General features: G+C 40.5%; 1 protein-coding gene across 30 annotated transcripts in view; it reads left to right on the top strand.

The window, feature by feature from the left end:
* RBFOX1 (RNA binding fox-1 homolog 1) overlaps positions 1 to 21,355 on the top strand; it is a 773,250-nt gene that overhangs the window by 645,751 nt on the left and 106,144 nt on the right. For 27 of the 30 annotated variants that reach the window (XM_088064272.1, XM_088064270.1, XM_088064271.1 and 24 more), the window contains one exon: positions 4,688 to 4,930. In XM_088064272.1, coding sequence (XP_087920398.1) covers positions 4,688 to 4,930 — 243 coding nt within the window. Of the gene's footprint in view, positions 1 to 465; positions 528 to 4,687; positions 4,931 to 21,355 lie in introns of those variants that run through there. The other 3 variants (XM_088064285.1, XM_088064283.1, XM_088064289.1) reach the window with 1 other exon arrangement.

Below are 21,355 nucleotides of genomic sequence, written 5' to 3' on the forward strand. Positions count from 1 at the left end.
AACTGTACTGGTATTAACTGTGCCACATGGAGGAGGAATTAATCCCACAGAAATGTAGATGTGTAACTGGACATGGTAGCTATCACAGCAAAACCAGAGCCCTGGAAGTTTTGGAACTCTCAATACAGCCGTGTTAATTTTAAAACAAAAACCTTCAGCTTCCGGCGACTTCCATAGGAGCATTCCCAATGTTTTTTACACAGCTATTAATGTAGTCAAGCTGTGTTTTTTCGTCCTCCTCAGTGCAATCATCTGCTCAGTGGTGCACTCCAGGAGCAGGAGCCAGAGGAGTGGCCGGCTGTGATTGATGGGGCGCAGCCCAGCGCTGGAGGAGCCCCATCTGGATCAGCTTTTGGGAGCAGCCAGATGTTGAGAGGGAGCTCAGCGAGCCCCACGTGGGCACCCCGAGCTCCCGGCTCCTGCTCCCCAGCCAGCGCTGACGCTCGCTTTGGGCAGGTGCTGCATGGCCTGGGACCAGAGCAGCTGCTAAGTTTATGGAGAGTAGAGGCAGCACCATGGTACAGCAGGTATTTGCACTTTTATTTTCACTTGAAACTCTTGCTTTTCAGTCGAGCCAGAGCAGTTCTTGCAGGCAGCTGCACCACTGCATGCAAGACTTGCAAGCCATGCTTTGATGCTTAGGTCTGAAGGAGGGCAGGCTATGGGGAAGGAATCATGGGCTTGATGGGTGTAACCCTTAGAACCAGCAGGTTTGCAGAGAAATGTTGCATTTTTTTCTTCTTTGTTTCCGTGCCCCGAGGATACGATGCAGTTTGGCTCATTTAACTACAGTACAGGAGGCTTTCTCTAAATGTGAAATATCTCTTGCCAAAGAAACAAAATGCACCAAACGGAAAATAGAGCAAAACAAACAATAAACTGTGAGTTCGACTTCAAAATGCAGGCAAGCAGAAAGGTTTTCATTCAATACATTTTTTATGCTGCAAATGTGTTTTTATAAAAAGGAACACTGCATAAGCAATGTTTTCTGTGCTCTCTCCTTTGTGTACAAACATAACAAGCTTGCTTTATTATGTTTTGACACTTTTTATACATTTCTTAATTACGAAATCCTTTCAGAGCAGGAGATGTTGAAAAGGCATCTGAGACCTGAAACAGTAGAAGCAGTTTAAATTCTAAGCTTTTCTTCAAATGAGGTAATATGGATGAAATAGGAGAACCTTCATTTACCTACATTGTCGGAATCCTTTTTTTTTTGGTTCTTTAGAGTTCAACGTTTAACCAGAAAGCAATAAATTTGATTTTATACACTGCCACGTAAAGCATATTTTTCAGTTGAAATGTGGTTTTCATTAAGACTCGGGCCAGAACATTTAGCAGAGCCTGACTGTCTGCCATCCTTTGTTCTCCTTGCTGTTGCCAACAACCACTTTTTTAAAAAAACCACGCACAAAGTGAGCATTAAGGGGTCATTTAATTTTAAAGATACTTGGAACTGAGTCTGAAGGGACAACTTCAGTTTGGCCTCTTCTGCCTAGGTGGTATTAAGCCATGCCTGTGTACTGTCACACACAGCTTTGAAATTGCTCTAATACCTAAGTTCATAGGTTAATTTAGGATCAATATTTCCCCTTGCTTTTAGGACCATTTCATATTTTAAACTTAATGCATTAGAATTTATTATTTCTTTTATTCGTTTCAGTTCATTGTATTTTAAAGAGCACAATAAAGGAGCATTTTAGGTGATTCTATTTAAAGAATTTTTGGTTCCTGAAAATCTCTTCAAGTGTATCTGCTGTGTAGTCTGGGGTTTCCATCAGCCACATGTATATACAAATGTGTGATAGATGACACTTCGTAGTTCTTGATAGAAATGAGTATTTTGAACAATTAGTTTTGGCTATTACAAGCCAAGTAAATAGGAAAGAACTTGTTTAAACATGCATGCTTTTCTATTATATTGTAATACCATGTCTATTGAATTAATGATGAATAATAAATTCACACTGCTTTTAAAGGTTAGGGAAGGCTTCAGTAGTCATTTATTTTAAGGGATGAACGTCTGATTTATTGTCACTATCATATTAAACTTAGGGCCTGCAGTAGCATGTGCAAGTTTAATTTCTTTAATGTCCCCTGTCTTCTAACAATTAAATGAACCTGCAGAGCCTGCACTGATAATCTTGTGTCAGTTTTCTGCCATAAGCACAGTGGGGTTGGTTTCTTCAATGGCAAGGCTGTAAATCTCTGAATATGTACAAGTTAGTAAAAAAAAAAGAGACAAATCCCTGACCCTTTGTTGCTTATTTATTAATGAGGTCTCAGTTATAAATAAGTGAGCCAGGCCTCAGCTGAACAAGTCTAATGGAAGAGGTGGAAGAGTCTCAGCATTGTGGAGGTTCTGAAGTAGCCAGCACAATTTGCCATTTTGTGATAAATCTAAGAAGTTTGGAGTTGCTGGTAAAAATAATCGAAAAGTTCAACCCTCTTAATTAAACATGAGCTGTAATTAGCACTAGGTGTGGATGCTTTGAATATTAATTAGGGTCCTCATGGAACTGCTGTCAGGGTTAATGAGAATCAGTGGGGGTCTCAGCAACATCTGGTTTAGGACTGGAGGTGGTACAAAAGCCTTTAGATGAAATGCACCTGGACGTCACCCCTTGGTCCCTTTGCTGCTGGTTTTTAGCAGCTCCTGACTCCAAGGCCACGTTTAGCATCTGACAGGAAGGGATAGCTTAAGGACCAGCACTAACCAGCTCCCGTGTTTCCAGACCAGCACAGTGAAAATGCTTATAGAGGCAGAATCTGGATTTGCTTTTGTTCATTCTTACCCTTTTCTCAGGTCCCTCCTGAAATAGCTGATTAAAAAATTTAAGGTCGGCTGCCTCCCACAGAAGTTTTAAAAGTACTTCTTTAACGTTTATTGAACGTCTCTGGTGTAATCTGGTCATTCCTGGGTTTTGCTTCATCTGGATTTTATTTGTTTATTTTTAATAGTGAAATATTAGGTAAAATAAATAAGAAAGGAACTTGACCATTTTAGTGTTAGAGGATAAAAGTACACATTTACAAGAGTTTTTAACCTCCATAGAAATTTAAGAGTTTTTAACCTCCATAGAAATTTAACAGGGCCAGTTTCAGTGCAGCATTGACCTTGCTAAGATGGCAGATATTTAAACAAATCCCAGTGACTTAACCCTGTGAAGTCAGTAAATGACACTGATTTCCTGCCAGAGATGGTTGAATGAAGCAATGGAAACCACTTGCTCAGGGCCATACACTAAACCAGCAGCAAAGATGGGATTAAAGTCAGAGATGCTTTGATTGCTAATATAAAGTTCTAATTTTTTAGGACACGCTGAGTGCCTTTTACAAAGGAAAATTCAGTTTTCTTTTTTAAGCCTGTCAAGGCTACCAAGACTTAACTCCTGTGCGAGTTCTTAAAAGCTCCTGAGTTAGGACAAGTTCAGGTCAGAAAACTGATGTCTAAATTAGTTGAAATTGGCTGGAAATGCCCTTAATTACAAAGTGCAGAAGAATGTCTTTTATTTGTCCAGTCTATTTGAAATTAGGAAATCGAGGACTGATAAGTACAAATAAAATCCCTGCCATAGTCTTGGGCAGGTGCTTGTACATGCCTTGGTGGGAGAATAATTGATTAGCTCAGAAGGCAATTAAATTTTAACTTAACTGTGAATTTTTACATATATAGTGGGGTAGTTTAATTTTGTAAATTAGTTTATCTGAGGTTGGGACAGTCCCTGCACTAATGGCCTCTAGTGCTGTCACAGGAAAAATCTGTTTTGGCCTTTTTTTTTTTCCTATGTTCAGAAAGACTGTAGTGCACATTTTCTCCTCAGAATTATTGCTTTTTGGTGTGAGCAAAGCATTTAGTCAGAAGTTTTATAATTGATAAATTAAGAGGCTTGGCTGTTCTTTATCAAATGGAACTATCTCTCTATAGGATCTCTCTATAAAGACATGAGGATAGTGTTATTTATGCTATAGGCTAATTGCCGTATGGAAATGAAATACTGTTGTCCTCAAATGCAAAACCTTTAAAGTTCTTAAATCTATTTCACTTAACATAAAATTTTTCTTTTATGTTATTTAAGGTTTTGAACTGATACACTTTTAGATTCAAATATTTAATATTTTGACTGGGTCTCATTATTATTTTGCATTTGTGGCACGCACTTGCTCAATGCGGAGTACCTCCAAGTACTCTGACTATCTCAGGGCATTATTTCACATCAGTATTTTTAGTGTTGTTAACAGTATGCACCTAAATCCTGCCCTGTGTGTATGTTGCCTGTATTGTATTCTGTAAATGGTCAGTCAGAGTAATCACAGACCCGAGCTCTGTGCTGGCACTTGCGCTCAGGAACTGGCTTTGTCCCTCGTCCTTGTCTGAGCTGAGGCATCATTAGTGCAGGCAGGTTTCACTGACCTTTCCCTCTTATAGACTAGTCTACAATTATCCAGCGAGCAGTACATTTGTTTGTCTAATTATAATAGTATTTAATAGGGTTAGCAAAATGCATTTAGTGCAGATCAGAAATATTCTCCTCAAGAAACAACCACTGTGCCCTTTCCAGGCCAGGATGCTCTCATCGCTCTCTGCGTTACGGGTGCAGGACCTTTGCTTATTTTATCTCACGCCACATTTCTTCCTTTTTTTTATTATTATTATTATTATTTTTTTTCCCTTTGATTTTCACAGGGTAATCAGGAAGCTACAGCACCTCCTGACACAATGGCACAGCCTTATGCCTCAGCCCAGTTCGCTCCACCTCAGAACGGTATCCCTGCAGAATACACAGCCCCACATCCGCATCCAGCTCCAGACTACACAGGCCAAACCACTGTTCCAGAGCACACGTTAAACATGTACCCTCCTGCTCAGACACACTCCGAACAGAGTGCAGCTGACACAAATGCACAAACTGTCTCCGGCACAGCCACAGTAAGTCAAGGTTACTGCTCTTTCTACAGCTCTGTGTTTCGCGTCTATTTATCGATAACAATTTTGCCGTGACACGCATTTGCGTTAGGCTTAGTCACCGCGTTAAGGTCAAAAGTCTGTCAGAGTTTGCTGTTGAACCTGGAGGGTGGGTTTGCACTGGCTTTGGAGCTTCTTTAGTAAGTGTTGGAGGTTTGTAGAACCTGGAGTTTCATTTTCAACAGCGCTAGACAAAATGATTAATTACCAGCCCATGAATCACAGCACAAATTTTAATTAAGTCCAATATGGAAAAACATTGCAAATGAGTGTTTGTAGGCATTCATTTGCAGGGCCAATGAAAACAACCAAAAAACCCAAACCAGGCTCGTTTGGTTATTTTTAATGACCTTCATGTTTTCAACACAAGTAGTTTTAATAGAAATATTACTTGAATGATCCTGTACAAAATCTGCTGTGTGAATTAGTATTGTGAAGAGCATGTCTGCAATATTGTATTTTCTGGAGAGCTTGTTTGTGGAGCCATTACCCAAGTTGTGTGTGGATCTGTGCTAAACAGAGCAGAAATGATGGACTTTCCGTCTATTTGATTTATATGTGAAGTTCTGAAGTGTCATGAATTATGCAAGAGACTCCTTGGATGGCTCTACCTTGTAATTTAAGTCACAAATTTCACACACTGATAGTTTAGTGTTTCTGTCTTAATTCTAGAGTGGGACCCAATATATCCAGTGCCAAGAGCTGGCAGATTTCTGAGCCATCAACCATCCCCCTGTGTTACATGTGCAGGATGTGGCACAGAACAGGCAGTGCTCAGAACATCTCTCCTGGCTGGCCTCATCCTTGCCTCAGCCATTCTCCATGCCTCAGCTTACCTCCCCTTCCTTCCTGGCTCATATCCAGCCTAAAAGGTTTCATGCATTAGGGCAAGAAGAAAAGGAAATCACATTCTCTTAAATGAGCTCTGCAAATTTGTTTGTTGTTGTGCCACTAATTTCTTTATATGGCTTGAGCAAGAAAGGAATGCAATAGCAAAGGCACTGAGGAATATTCCTTGCTATTATGACAGAGAAATCCCTGTGAATTAATTACACATTTTTGTGGTTTATGCAGTAAAATGCTTTGGTCTTTTTTTTTTTTTTTTTTGGTAACTTTTTATTGCCCTGAGTTTCTCTTTTCTCCAGTACCCAGAGAAAGTTTAAATTGAAGAGCATCCTATTTGCTGGTATCTCATAGTATTTTTTGCAGGTCTGCTGTGTCTCCTCTTATCCATCTCTTTGCTAAATTAAATTCCTAGTTCTTTCCAGCTTTTAAAACTTGCTTCCATAATCATTTTTGATTGTTGTCCAGCTCTTGTCAAATACCACTGTCATTGGTTTAGAGCAGGAATCCTAAGCTGAATAGATACTCCAGAAGAGATTGGATATTGACTAAAAAGATAGTCTTTCCTACTGTACCTTTTTTGTTCTTTTATGTTCTCTGATTTTGCTTGGTTTTTGTGACCACTGCTGCAACTTGAACAATCTACTGTGATGGCCAGCTCAGCCTTTTCACGTTTTGAAACTGTTTCTGTTCAGTCCTGAAGTAAAATACTGACAGTGCTAAAATCAATGGTAAAAGACCTGTCGATGGGAGTGGGACAGGAGCTCATCTCTCATCATTTATTGCTTTCAATTGATTGTGTTTCCTCACCCCATTTTGATTTTTCAGTTTGAAGAAATGTCAGTCACTTTATCAGAGAAGTCAGGAATGTGTTTTCCCAATATTTTCCATAGCAAAGGCTGGTGAAAAGACATAGTTTGGATTGTCTGCAATGCCCTTATCTTCTTCAAGTGCTCTATTCAATCCCAGCTCTAGCAAATCCAATGATTCCCCGCAAAGTTTCCTGCTTCTGATATGCAAATAGGCTTTATTGTTATTTGGTTTTGTGTCCTTCACTATCTGCTCTTACTTGCTTTTTCCCTTCCTAATATCCAACTTGCATTTTACCTGTCAGGCACCTTTTCCCTTCTGTTTCCCCTTGGAGTGAATTTCCATTCTCTGCAGAATAACACTTCAGTTCCACTAACCTGTTATATTCAGGGAATATGGTGTAGTTATTTGCTCTTTTTTTTGTGCCTCCTTTCCTTGCATTCTGGTTTCCTTTCTTACAGAGGAATGGACAGAACATTTTGAAGTAGCTCTCATGCTGTCTATAAAGAATTAGATTTTCCTTCCTTTTAGCTTTAGAGTCTGTTTGAGAAAGTTTTAGGATGGTTCAGTTTTTAAAAAGATTTTTTTTCTAAATTGCCATGTTATATTGAAAGCTGTGGATGTTCTCCCTCAAGAACAGAGCAATGAAAAGGCAGGTTTCCAAGAGGTGTGTTTATCTATGGATCTGCACTGACATTTAACACATTCTTCACCAGCCAGGTTTACCAATGTACAGACAAACATTGCTTGCACAATTTAACTGCAGGTACCTAGGTTTAAAATTTGTTATGCTGGGTTTCATTAGCCATTGCTCTTAGCAAACTGTGGAGACTTTATAAATAGATACGTGCCAATGGATCTCAGGCAGATTTAACACCATCTTTGTAACATTAGGAGGGTCCAGCTGTGTACATCTCTCTGCAGGTCTAACAATATAAGGTTTTATTATGAAAGAGAGCTTCAGCAGCACTGTGTCAACACTGTACCTCCATGTGGTCTTTATTGTCAAAGGAAAATAATTGTGTTTTTTTTCGAATTCCTGCTAGCTTTGAGAAATACTTGATTTTTAAGTAAGGAGTTTTAAGTGGAATTGGTGTGGGGACATAGTGGCATTTGTTTGGTATGGTTTAGCTTGGTTTCCTTTCAGTAAGCTGTTTATGACATGCATTTGAAAGAAGAATAGCCAATTGGCCAATCATTCACAAAATAACGCTGTTGTGATTAAGGACAAGCTGTTAGAGGCAAGACCAGTTTTTGAATTTTCTTACAGATTTATGTATGTGTGAAGCTGGATACACCATTAAAAATGGATCTTAAAATTTTGCAGTGTGTGCCTAAAATACTGCAGGGCAATTGTCTAAAATGTAGAATTACTACCAGGAGTGACTTAATCTTCTCCATGAAGGACTGAAGCCATGCTGAGGTGAGATTCATCCCGAGCTTTCTCTGAGTGTCCCAGGTTTGTTCTTGTCTGAAAGAGTCCTATGCTGAAGCTGCAGCTCACACTGGGTCTAGTGCCACCTGAACCCCAGTAAAGATAGAAATAATAAAAATAAACTCATTCTGTGCAGCTTCCCTGGAATCCTCAACTGCAACCCAGGGTGTGATCCCAGCCCAGCAAGAAGCATTGCCAGGATCCCCATTTGCCACAAACCCAACAAAATTCCAATCATCGGTTTTATTACAGGCTTGCAATTTTGTGCAGAGTGCTCTCGTAATTCATGTTCAGAAGTACTTCACGTACTCGTGGACACGCTCTTGTACTTGTAGAAAGTGTCTTTCCCAGTGACTAGTTTTAATCTATTTAGATAAAACAGTGTAACACAGTATTCTGTCAGAGTAAGTGCTGGAACGAGAGGTGCTCAGATTGTATGTGCAGGGATTGCTAACTCTGATTGTGGTGCTATGAAACAGGAGAAGAGGGACAGGATGGGAGAGTAGCAAATTATCAAAGACAGGATGACTTAGCTAAAACAATATAAAATCATTGGTAGGCAGTAAAATCCTGTCAGAAGTTGCTTTGAGTCTTCTCTAAGCATCTCTGGCTTTCGTCTCTATGGATCCATGTTTGTTACCTTGGAGTAAGGAGGAAGTATATCTGCAAAATCAATAATCAGCCAGCAGTGGGTTATTTAAACGCTGGTAGACTTTTGGAGTTGCATAGCATCAAACATGTTTTAAAGCATTAACAAAACTAATAAATGGCTTCTTCCTAGAAGGTCTGATCTATGAAAAGTATATCACAAAGTTATACTAAAAGTCACACGTCTGATGATTTTATAAAGTGGTTTGGAGTGCTACATTAAATAGTTATGTGTATTAAAGTATTTTTAAGTAAGACAATAATTTTATTAAATCAACTTTTACCTGTGCACATGTACAGACACAATTGCATTGTACATAAATAGTTCTGAGGAAAACTTGTTCAGTTTTTGCCTGTGGCTTTCCTGCACAGCTTCCGTGGATGACAGCAGGAGATGAGTGTGTAAATAAAAAGGTCATTTGCTGGGCATGTGTAAGGGAGCAGGTAATAGTAAAGTAAATGTTTCTCTAGTGTTTCCTGTTCTAGGTGTGTTATGCTAATAATGGAAGTAACTATCACAGTCTGGTAAGAGCTGAGGTTGAAGTCATGTTCTCTGTTTTATCTGTGTATATCAAAAATGTGCTGCTTTAAACTTCATCCTACTTTGGCGTAAAACTTGAGATCATTGTGCAGTCCTACTGTTTTGGGCTGACCCTTCACCAGGCTTCAGAAGCTGAAAAGTTGTGTCATAAGTTGTGTGTTTGGAAGGGAGATCTTGAGGGAAAAGACAGTTTACTTGGAGGAGTGATCCTTCCATGTCTGAAATGTTGAGCATCAGCACAGGTGTGGGTTATCCCTGGCCTGGGAAGATGATAAGGTATTTTCCACCTAACTTCACTGTCAGAACTGAATTTCAGCTTGGTTACTACCGAAGTTCCTCTGGTGGCATCCACTGAATCTGATAGTTCTCTGTGAAAATGATTGATATATTAGATATTATGTCTGTTGTTCCATCTTCCCTGTTTACCTTGAGAGGTTTTATGTTCTTTGGGATGTAATGGCCTGTGAGTTTGATGTTTTCTTTTCTTGGTGTTAATTTGTCCAGCTTTGTGCCCTTTTTTAGTCATATTGTAGGGGCCATCTCTTCATCTGAGGATTTGCAAAGGCTTAGTGGTGCTCTAGACTGAAAAATGATTTACCATGTTGAACTTTGTTGTTTTGGGGAAGTGAAATATGTTCAACCTTTGCTGATATTTTGGGGGATTTAGTGTACCAATTACTGTGTTGTGCTTATTAATTTGGATAAGAAAGCTGGGAGAAGGAAACATTTAAAGTGCTTTACTGTGTTGTCTAAGCCTGCAGGTGAGTAGATTATAACTACAGTTTTCTGTAGCATATTTCTGGTTTTTACCAGCTCTTTTTCTTGCTCTGTCCTTTATGTAAGTTATTAGTATTAGTGGTTTTTCCCCTCCTAGATTCTTTCTTCTCTGCCTTGGTTCATCTCTTCTTTCTCCCCTACTATTCCATCATGACCTCTCTGTCTCCCAGGGGTGTGGGCTGCATTAGCTGCTTCCATTCCACATTAAACAGTGTGCTGTATCCTCCTTGCTGTCTGTCAGCTGCTCTTGCAGCAGTGTCTCAGGGAGGCACAAGCCAGGTTCTCTGTGCTGTGCTGGCTCATCCCGTGACCGTGGCTCTGCTGGGGAGCCTCGAGCTCAGCTTGCTTGGGGTCCAACCTGCCAAGTGTCCGCAGAGTGCGCGGGGATTGTCAGTGCTGCTGAGCTCAGCCGCTGCTATCCCTGCCTCTGAGAGTTCTGCTCTTGCCTGAGAGGTTTCCTACGACACCTGGAACCATCTCCTGTGGCTTGGGAAGGAGTGGCTCACTTACTTCTCCCTGTAATTGTGGCTGGCATGGAGCAGAGCAGAGTTCCAGGGCAGAGTTCCACACCTGTTCCTTCTCTAAAGGATGGCATTGTGCTCCCCCTGCAAAGAAGTGGAATTTTTACCACAAAGTGGCTGTCATGCAAGTCAGATTCCCTCATGGACACTTTTTATTGCCAACTGGTATCAATGACCCAGTTTTTATTCTATTTCAATGCCATATTTTTGTCTCTAGATGTTTGCCACCAGTATGTTAGATAGCTGATAATGCTTTGACAACTCTTACCGCAGTGTTTATTCATCTAAATCATACCCTGCTGGCGCAGGCTATTCTATCAGCATGGTGTGCTATTTCATTTATACTACCTATTATATCTGGTCCCAACTGTTCCTTGAAGGAAGTATTTCAAGGAGCTTATTTTGAGACCTTGAGTGCTTCAGAGCTGCAGAAGCAAGGAACCGGGTCCAGCTCCCGCTCCATAGTGAGGAGATCAAAACTGACATCCCAAATAGATAACATAATGCTGTGCTGGGGCAGTGAGGCACAGTAATGACTTGTGATCATAGGCATTATTGCTTCTAAGAGGCTTCCTTGCTGAGAGCCCTGCGTGCCAGCTTTGCAACTGTGCCCCACGTGTGCTCCTCTGCTTATGCTAAGGAATAGCAGGAACACACTGCTCACTTCAGCCCCTCGCTCAGGATCTGTCAGCTCTAAAATAGACTCTGCTCCAGGATACACAGAACCTGACACTGACTGTTTCCTATGGTGCTGTTTTTGGAGTGCCTGTTTGTATTTCCTTGTTTTGGCTGGGAAGAGGATAAATAACCACCCTCTTTTTCCTGTGCTGCTGAGTGAACTTGGGCTTTGTGATTCTGTGAGTGGGTATGTGGTGTGAGGACAGCAGCCTTACCCTGCCAGCTGACTGCACAGGACTGTGTCTGGGGCTCTTCTGAGATCTCAGTGCCTGATCTTTCTCATTTAGGTGACACCTCAGTTTCTTTTACCTTTTGATTCTCACAGCATGAAAAGTTTGAAAATATGATGTTGAAATAGAAGACAGAAAAATTATTATTCTGCTTTTGTGGGGTTTTACAGATGTGATTTTAACTTCCCTCATTTTTGTGTGCTTGAGCTTGGTGAAATGTTAAAGCTGAAGCTCCTCCACAAAACTAAAAAAAAAAAAACCCAAAGCCTACCAACAAGGAAAAAGAGAGCAATTATGCTCTGTCATCTTTAGTCATGTTTGCTCAAATAAATTAGCTGAATGCCATTGATTACCCTTCAGAATGTTCTCCATAGGGCACGCTGACAGTTCTTAGATCACTTCAGGAGGTAATTCCAGCCAGCTCTAAGGCAGATTTGAAGCACAAAACATTGCAGAGGTCTTTCAATCACATTGTCAACCAGAGATGGTCGTAATACTGCGACTTGAAAAGTTTCTTCTGGAAAGCATTACCAATTAATTTCTAATCTGTCAAGTTTAATTGACCAATTAAACAATTTAGGATTTTCTTCCTGTTTGTCCCTGAAAGAGCTGAGCTAATATTGCTTTTTTGAGTTTTCTTGTACTTTGCTTTGTCTCTTGGGCTCTTTACCTCTCCATACCAATTATTTTACGTGTTACATTATTGACTTTTTCTTCTCTCTGTGCGATCTAAGTAGCCATGGCATGCAAATGCTTTGGCTTTGCTTGGCTGTGCTTTGGGTTCATATGTATTGAGAAAAAACATTGTTGCACATTTTGCTGAATACACTGAGCATAAATTTCAAAGGGGACCTTGGTGTGATGAAATAGCAAATTTCAATTTCTTTTATATTTGATTTTCTGCACTTTTCACACTACAACATGGTAATTAAAATTGATCCTTATGAGGGGATTTTTGTTTTGGTGAAAATTAGCTCATTTTCACTACATGCAGGAGTGGCTGTGTTAGGTTAGCTAAGACCAATGATGTTCTCCATTCTCTTGCAATTGACATAATTGATTGTTAATGGCTTGTAACTTTATCAGGAGTTGTTGATTCCTCCATTCACCAACTCTCTGTAATTGCAGTTTAAACTTGTGTATTGCTTGGAGATGAGAATGTGTTTGTAACTTCTTGATTATCCAGCAAAATCCTCACCCTTGCTTGCAGGAAGATGTCTCTCCATTAGAGAGGTCAGAGTGGTCAGGTAGCACAGGTTGCTGCAGCACTGACCAAGTTTGCAGTTAAAAGCTGTGAAGATGATGCAGAGAGGCTTTCTCTCTTCTCCTTTAAATCATGAGGATGAATTTCTATTCCTGTGCCAGTCTGTGCCTAGAGCTAAACTTACTCTCCTGCATGACTACATGTGGGTCTCAGCTCAGGATGGCTTAGTGGGTTATTACCCCCCAAACCCAAAAATACTTTTTTTAATCCTGTTTATACTCTCAAGTTTCCATTCCTCTCCTACACATCTCTCTCTTCAGCTTTCCCACACACCCAGCCACCCACAGAATTACTTTAATTAAACGTTACTCATGTGTGGGCTTGCTTACCACTTCTCCCTGCTTAATTTGTTCCTTTCTAGGGTCAGTGTGAAAGAGTGGCTTGATTCAAACATGGAACTTTGCTATCCATCAGTATTAGAAAGACAGTAACAAGGCATGTCCCTCTGTCTTGGCTTAACCTGCAAGCAGGTGACTCCATCTGTAAGTTTGAAGTTGCTTTATGCTCTACCAGTGGCTTGACAGGCTGAGCTAGACATTGCAGGCAGAGGAAAATGTTCTTATTCACCAGCTATGCATTTAGGGAAGGGTTTTCAGACTCTGAAGGAGCTAATACTCTACCATGCACATCGTGCCCTATTTGGTCTTTCTGTGTTATGCAGAAAGAATTGGTTGGTCATTTTAAATTGCACAGATCTAGACATTAAATGGCCAATCATTTATTAATTCATTGGAGAAATTCCAGAAGAAGGGGTAAGAAAGTAACCTGGGGTTTTTTTCTGTCTTTAATTAATTGTACATGTGTATAGCCATTTTTTTACAAAACTGTGACACAGTGTCATGGGTTGACCATGACTGACCTCCCTAATATATTGGGAGGCTTTTATATAGAAATATAAAATAATTGCTAATTTTTAAACAATAATTATAAAATTTTCCTCTTCTTTTGCTTGCTTCTTGCCTGCTTTTAATCTTTGTGTGCATTTTCATTGTCTTACCTTCTTTTTAATGTCTGCACTATTCCTTTTTTATAATCTTTCTTTTGTTTTCCATTTATGTTATTTCTCATTATGTATGCTTTGTCTCTTTTTTCCATCTCTTCCCAGTTTTTGTTCATTGCAGTATTTTCTACTAGCTTGCTTTCATTTCCTCCTCCCCTATAGGAGGTACCACTGATTTTAATGTGGCATGGAGAGAATATGGAATCTCTGAAGGAAATACACAGTAGATGTGAAAAACATACATGAATTCTCTGGTATTTTTGTATCTAAATTGCAGCAACTTGCTGGTTCTGGATGCTTTTTCAGCTGATATCCCACACAGTTGTGTTGAAGCATCAGCATATTGTGCTGCCTTTTTTGATTTAGAAAACCTTCTCAACAGCTTTTTAAGAGAGATCCCTTAGGTCTTCTGCTGTTCTTGCTTAAAGGGCTTCTTGCATTTGCTTTTCCAGCAGAGACCTCTTTAAATCTCACCCACTGAAGCAGCTGCCACTGCCTCTGGTCTCTTCCCTACCTGGGAAGTTGCCACTGCCTCTGAAATATAATGAGTTTACCCCAGAACACAAACTGAGCTGCCCATTTAACACCCACCTGCAAATGGCAGCAGGATGTGTCAGTGCTCCTTCCCAGCCACAGCAGCCAGCTGTGCAGAAATGCTGTGAAAGGAGGGGTAAAAAAGCACCTGTGTGGCAGCTCCTCTCCTGCCTCTGCCCCAGGTCTGAGAACAGCCCCAGCTGGGGGAGGTGGAGAACATGAAACTCTCTCTGTGGAACAGAGGAGCCGAATGTTTGAGGACATCTCAGTCTTTATAAACTGACTGGCTGCACACTGGGGTAAGACTGCTGCTGCCTCCCAGCCTCCTTATCCCTTCCCAAGTAAGAACGGAGGGTTTCTCTTGCTGTGCCTTTTCTCCTTTGGATTGGAATTCAAACACTTTTCCTTTATTCTCTGATTTCTAAAAGATAAAAAAAAAAACCAACAAAAAAAAGCATCAGACAGCCTTCTGATTCAATCAGCAGAGGAGGGTGTGCTTTCCATCAAATCTTTTCTGTGTCTGTGCGTTTTTTGCCACTGTTATAAAAAGTGCGTCAAAAGATGTCAACTACTCAATTTTATAAGGATGCACATAAGTTCCAGCTGTTCTAGAGTAGTATCTAAATATTTGATTTGAAAACAAGATGTGTACCAAGGCTGCAGCATATTGTGGGCATGATCACCCAGCTAGCCAGGAAGATCTGAGCCTGCCTGTGCTAATTAGTGTTTGCAGATGAAGCTCCTCCAGTGGAAGATGAAGTTAAAAAAAGATCTAATGGGTTGTAACAACATATTGTGTGAGGAAAGAGAGATCTAAAAAACTCAAAGCATGTAAATTCACCATTTTTCATATTGCAGCAATGCTGGGACATCTAATTTTGCTTTTCATGAGGATGTGTTTTGGTTTTTCTTTAGTATGTTCATACTCCAAAAGATATCATTGCTGTGATTGTTTAAAGAGATTTATTGCCAAAAATGTGGTTATAAAATGTCAGTTTGTTTAAAATATTTGTAAGCATTCATCTTAAAGTTAGAAGATCCTCAAAAAGAAATCTTGTAAATTTTTACTTAGAGGAAAAATTCATAGTTTTGGCCAGAGAAATTTGCTTTAAACTTATGCATTTACTTGAAAATGTAGCAATTATGTTGCCTATCTACCTAGAGTCCTTATTCTTTTGGTTTTAGGAGTATGGAAATATTTATTGTGCTGAGGAATATGGTTTCTCATGAGCATATTCTACCACATTTCCTTTCCTATATAGTTTACAATTACAGTGTTGCCAAATTTAGTGAAACAGATGCCAAGTTTCACCTGTGAATATTTGTATTTTCTTGTTCTCATACATAAGCTTCCTTTTATTCTTTAAAGAAAATCTGACAGGGACAGGTGGCAAAACTATCCCAAGCTGGAGAAAAATAAATAATGGAGCTTGGTTGTTTATATATGAATGTAGCTTTTGACCTCTTTTTAAATACAGAATGTATTCTAGTTTTGGCGTACTGTTTGGGAAAAAAAAATATTAGCTTGTATTGAAAAGTAAAGGATGTAAAAGAGAAATTAAAATGAGATAAAGTAGATTTTAAGCAAATTGAAAAGCTTGCTTTTTATAGTAGTCCCTTCAAGTGTTGATCTTAAAATGCATTGCAATTAGTGTAAGTGGAGGGGTCACCATATTTGCAGTGTACACATTGAATTATTTTTAATATATGACCGTTGTTTGATCCTCATGAGCAGGTGATATTATATCCCAGTAAATCTATACCGTGCTACACAGGAGCTTAGCTACAAAATCCCATCTTAGACTGAAGGGATAAGCTTTGCAAGCTGAAAGGGGCTGTGTGCTGGTGTGCACAGGAACTGGCAAGAACAGCTTCTGGAGGGGATGGCTTCAGGAGCAGGTCTGGGATTGGCTTCAGGAGCAGGAACAAATCTGGGGATGGCTTCAGGAACAGGAGCAGCTCTGGGGATGGCTTCAGGAACAGGAACAGGTCTGGGAATGGCTTCAGGAACAGAAGCAGCTCTGGGGATGGCTTCAGGAGCAGGAGCAGCTCTGGGGATGGCTTCAGGAACAGGAACAGGTCTGGGGATGGCTTCAGGAACAAATCTGGGGATGGCTTCAGGAACAGGAATAGGTCTGGGGATGGCTTCAGGAGCAGGAGCAGCTCTGGGGATGGCTTCAGGAGCAGGAGCAGCTCTGGGGATGGCTTCAGGAACAGAAGCAGCTCTGGGGATGGCTTCAGGAACAGGAACAGGTCTGGGAATGGCTTCAGGAGCAGGAGCAGCTCTGGGGATGGCTTCAGAAACAGAAGCAGCTCTGGGGATGGCTTCAGGAGCAGGAGCAGCTCTGGGGATGGCTTCAGGAGCAGGAGCAGGTCCTGCCCCGCTGGGTGCAGAGCTCCTGGGAGCTGCTGGCTGTGTGTGTTTCAGTGCAGGTGTTGGGAAGCTCTGGAGCCCTGCAGGCTCCTGCAGCCTGCAATTGCTGGAGTTCACATCCAGGCTGGCAGGAGCTGTACTTGTGAAATGGCTCACACATGTGCAGTAAAAGCACTTTCACACCAGCCTAAAATGCTGCTATTGGCTTCTTCCCGTCTCCAGCAAGTGTTTCCAATTTTAGAACTTGCTCTCATTTCTGAGCTGGGCTGCCTCTTCTCTTTTTTCCCCACTGAGTTGAAAGCATTGCACATCCATCCCTTTTATCTCTCTGTTCTCTCTTGAAAGGAACTTGCAGCCATTTCCCGTGTTACTTCTCTTTTTGCATGTACAGCAAAGTCAACTTTCCAAAGATTTTAATGCATTTTAGAGACAAAACATGTTCAATCAAAGGCACTGGCATCTGAATCAGTGATTCTGCTCTGCACTTTCTAATGGAGAGAGCCCGCTTTTCTTATTATTTTATTATCAGTAAGAGATGTATTCTGTTTTCAATAGAGCTGTATTTTTTTACTTTCTGTTTTTGTGGTTTTGTTGTTTTGTTGTTTTTTTTTTTAATTTTGTTTTGGGTTTTTTTTTGGTTTTCCAAATACATACTTGTAGGACAACAAATTTGCTATATCCCATGCTCCCACGTGGCCCCTTAGCCCAGTGCACCTTATTTTTCTGCCTGGAAATTTCCCCTGGTTGTAATTTGAGGAGATGGGCTATTTGTCTGGGGTTATTCAAAGTTAAGTTTCCTAAACAGACTACTGCATGCCTACAAATGTAACATCTACTCACTCTGTGCCAGGTGATGTTAATCCTAACTAGACAAGTGTAGTAAGTCTGCTGTAGCAAAAATCAGTCATTTTGTGTGTCACATTTCTGGCTGAGAAATCTGTCACCCCTCCCAGCCATGTATGCCCTGGCCACCCACTATAAAAAATTGCTTTCCACTGTCATCAGCTGTTTAATATCTCCACAGACAATCTATTCAGGTAGCAAGCTGAAGCTACTCTCAGTATCTCCAGTTTCCTTAACCTAGACAGTCATAATGTATTGTCCCCCATTTGAGTAGCTTTCTAATTAATTGAATTATTGATTTGACATATTTCAGACACTGATCATTTAGAGCTGCTAAGTTTAGAACCAGCTAGCTAGGAGCTGTAATTTAGGAACCTGATACTTTTTATTTTTATTGAACTTACTGTGCCCTGTGTTTTAAAGTGTTTTGCTTTCAGTGGGAGGATGGGAGGGCTTGTATTGATGAATATTCAAGTTTTGGGTTATCTGTCTTATCCATCCATCCATCCATCATCTATCATCTATCTATTTTCTTCCATGAAAAATGGTGCTTTGCCTGGATTTTAACAAAAAGGAGGCTTTTTGCTTGATCACAGGGTTATTTGAGACATTCCCAGGAAATCCCTCATGTCACACACAGGTGTCAGACCAATGACTCCATTCTCTTCTGAAAAGCTGTGTCCCCTCATATGTGTGTTGCTGCTGGGACTAAAAAGATGAGAAAAAGCTGGTTGGTGATAAGTTTGTTGCCCCTCTAACAAATTTCAAAACTTAAAATCTGTGCATTTATTACAAGGGATTGTTCTTGAGAATACTTTTTGGATGAAGAAATGGGATTTAACAAGAAAATCTTTAAGATGCAATTGAAAGAAGTAATTATTTGGGGATGCTTTGTGACACCTTGCCCTATTGATGAAATGCAGAAGCAGATGTGGCACTTGCTCAGCAGTTTTCAACAGGAGCAGATACTTCATGCCAAAAGCTATTCACATTTTTTGCAGCTGGGCTTTTTGTTAATTTGAATAGTGCCCATGTGATAAATTTGCTCTCACTTTGATAAAATACCTTTGCACCATGCCCTTCTTTGGGTGAAGATGATATCTTAGTACACGTCAGGGCCAATTTTGTCACTGAGAAAAAGAGCTTTGAGTGCTGTGAGGGCTTGAAGGTTTTTTTGAAATTTGCTTCAGTGTTTTGTCTGTAGTCACTGCACAAGTGCCCTGTCCACTCTGGTGCACTGAAGGTGGGAAATGCACAAAATGCCCGAGGCAGAGGCTGGTGCTGCAGGAGCAGAACACGGGCTCAGGGCTGCCCTGCACGGGCTCCTTGGGGCTGAAGAATTGCCTTGTCCCAGAGATGTGAGCAATGCTGTGAAATCTGGCACAGATTGTCCTCACACAGGTGTCACAGGAGGATGTGTGAGGGGCTGAGGGGTTTTTGGTACCAGCAGCTTGTCAGAGGGATCTCTGGGTGAGTTATAGGGCCGCTCTCCTCTGGCTGTGAATCCAAGACAGCCCTTCTGTGTTTTCTCCAGAATTTCTGAGGTGTTTTCAGGTGCTCATTCCTTCTATGAGGAAGTTGAATTGCATTTGCTACCACTTTCATGGGGTAGCACAAAACAATTTGAGATAGAGACCTTACAAGTCTGTGACTTCAAGTGATGAAGGGATTTCTTTATATTCAGGAGTTCTTTTGGTTTGGGAGTTGGCAGTAAGACTGAGATATTTCTGATTGTGCTGCTGCTGATCTAATCTAGTGTGATTCTTTCTTGTTGAGTTTAGAGGATGAGCCTCTCCAAGCGTCTCATGAAAAGATATATTTAATCCTTATGACCATTTTGTAAGATTTTTCTGAATTACAATTATTGTTTTTTCTGCTTTTGTTGAGAAGGAACTAGGGTACAAGTAGTTTAAATAACCTGCCAGAGGCAAATCTGTGACAAAATTGATTGCAGAAGCTGCCTGTCCTGAGTCCAAGTGTCTAGACTGAGAAATAGTCCTTTTCTCCATAACAACAGAATGCTATTGCTGAATTTCATTTTGAACTGATGCTTTTGGAGCATTGAGTTTTGAATAGATCACAGTCTCAACTTGATTTGTGTGAATGCTGTTTCAGTTGTATGAATAAAAAAGAATGTTGGTGAGGTACTCTGTTACTTAGGAAATTTGTATATAAATATATATTTTCCTTTTTTTGAAGGTAAAACTGTGCAGCTTAGTTTAACTTTCAGACACGCCATGCAGACAGTGTGAAGTTACCAACTCCTCATTAACCCCACCCTGGGCTATTTGATGAGCTGGTACCACACACAGATGTGTCTGCTCCTTTGCTTTGGCATAATTTTCATGTCTCTTCCACAGAGAAATGGGAGTGAGGAGTCAGAGATGGGGCGTGAAATGATACAAGGAACATGACTGCTGCCAGCATCATGGGAAAGCTCTAAAACTCCCTGTGTTATACATGGAGCAAATGTGGAAGTGTTCAGGTGTGGTGTGTAGCTTTCCAAATGCAGGACCTGGAGCTGCTGGACAGAGGGGACTGGAAGCTGGCCCTGGGTGTGCTGGGGTGCTGAGTTTGGAGCCTGCCCTGCACAGCCTGGGAGAGCTGCAGGAAGGGTTGGCAGGAGATCCCAGTATGGACAAGGAGCATAGCTGGGAGGGAGACTGGCAGCTTCTTCTTGGAGAAGGGCACTTCAGCACCTCCTTAATCTGCTCCATCTATAACTAAGTTATTTATATTTGGTTTTTTTCCTTCTTTTTTTTTTCTCCACAATAACTGCAGCAGGCAAGGCCAATAGTGATCTGTGTCCAGTACAATTACCAGCAGGGAGAAGCTCCTCAGTGGCTGAGACTGACTTCTTCTTTCAGCCATCCCTGCATGAGTGTGCAGAAGATTGTAACTGAGCAGCTGAGACCCTTCTTCCCTTCCCATGGTATTTTTCCTCATGGTATTTTTCCTCTCATGTCTTTTTCCTTTTTTTCCTTTTTTTTGCCATTGCTCAGGTGCCTGTGGTGGGAGGGTATTGCCTTGCTGTGTCACACACACCTGAGAGAGAAGAAAGACAAGGCAGGTTTGGACAGGCCTCGTTCCTCTCAGAGATATAAAAATTCATAATGTTTGTTAGCCCCAGATTCTATAGGAATGTGTGTGAAGTTGCAATTTGGCCTTGCTCACAGGTTTTAATACCTCAGATTTCATAGTGAATTGCTGGGAAGAATATTTGCAGCCAGTACTGTATTTGTGCAGTATTTATTCAATGCATTAGTCAGCAGTGTTTTTTTTCTCAAGTGGGGCTGTGCATATGCCTGAATTGCTATATTTTGTGGTTTGTGGGTTTTTTTGATTAAATACAGAGAATATGTAGGTGAGGCACCTATTACTTAAGTAATTGTGACAATTCTCATACCAAGAGCACTTCTGGTTGTTTGGCTCTGATACAATATTGAATATTGCAGGAAGCAAAACAGCTATATATGCTTTTTCTAACAATTTCTTATTTTATTTTGGAATAAAATATGCATGGGAAGTTGTTTTGTTTCGGATTTTTTTTTACATTGGCATGAGACCCTGCTTAAGGCATTTCATAGTTTTGTGTCATTTCCATGGACAGTGGGAAAAAAGAGTTTTACTTTGCATTAATATCTTTGCTGAAAACACAGACTGTAAACCAAAGTGATTCTAAATGCAGGCAAAGGGAAATTATAAATGTTCCTAAAAACTGAGAGCTAAAATACAGTGCTGTATATGAGCTTTCAGTTTGATAAATACTTACTTATGAGGTCATAAATACTTGAGGTACAAAAGGTTAATGTAGTGTGAAAGGCTGTAAAACACAGCGAGCAACCTGCTAGATCATAATGATGCATTAGCACCTTTCAGTATGAATGCTGG

The sequence above is a fragment of the Pseudopodoces humilis genome, chromosome 18, assembly GCF_049639895.1.
Source record: "Pseudopodoces humilis isolate 2021_Gansu_Grassland_sample_001 chromosome 18, ASM4963989v1, whole genome shotgun sequence".
NCBI classification, from domain to species: Eukaryota; Metazoa; Chordata; class Aves; order Passeriformes; family Paridae; genus Pseudopodoces; species Pseudopodoces humilis.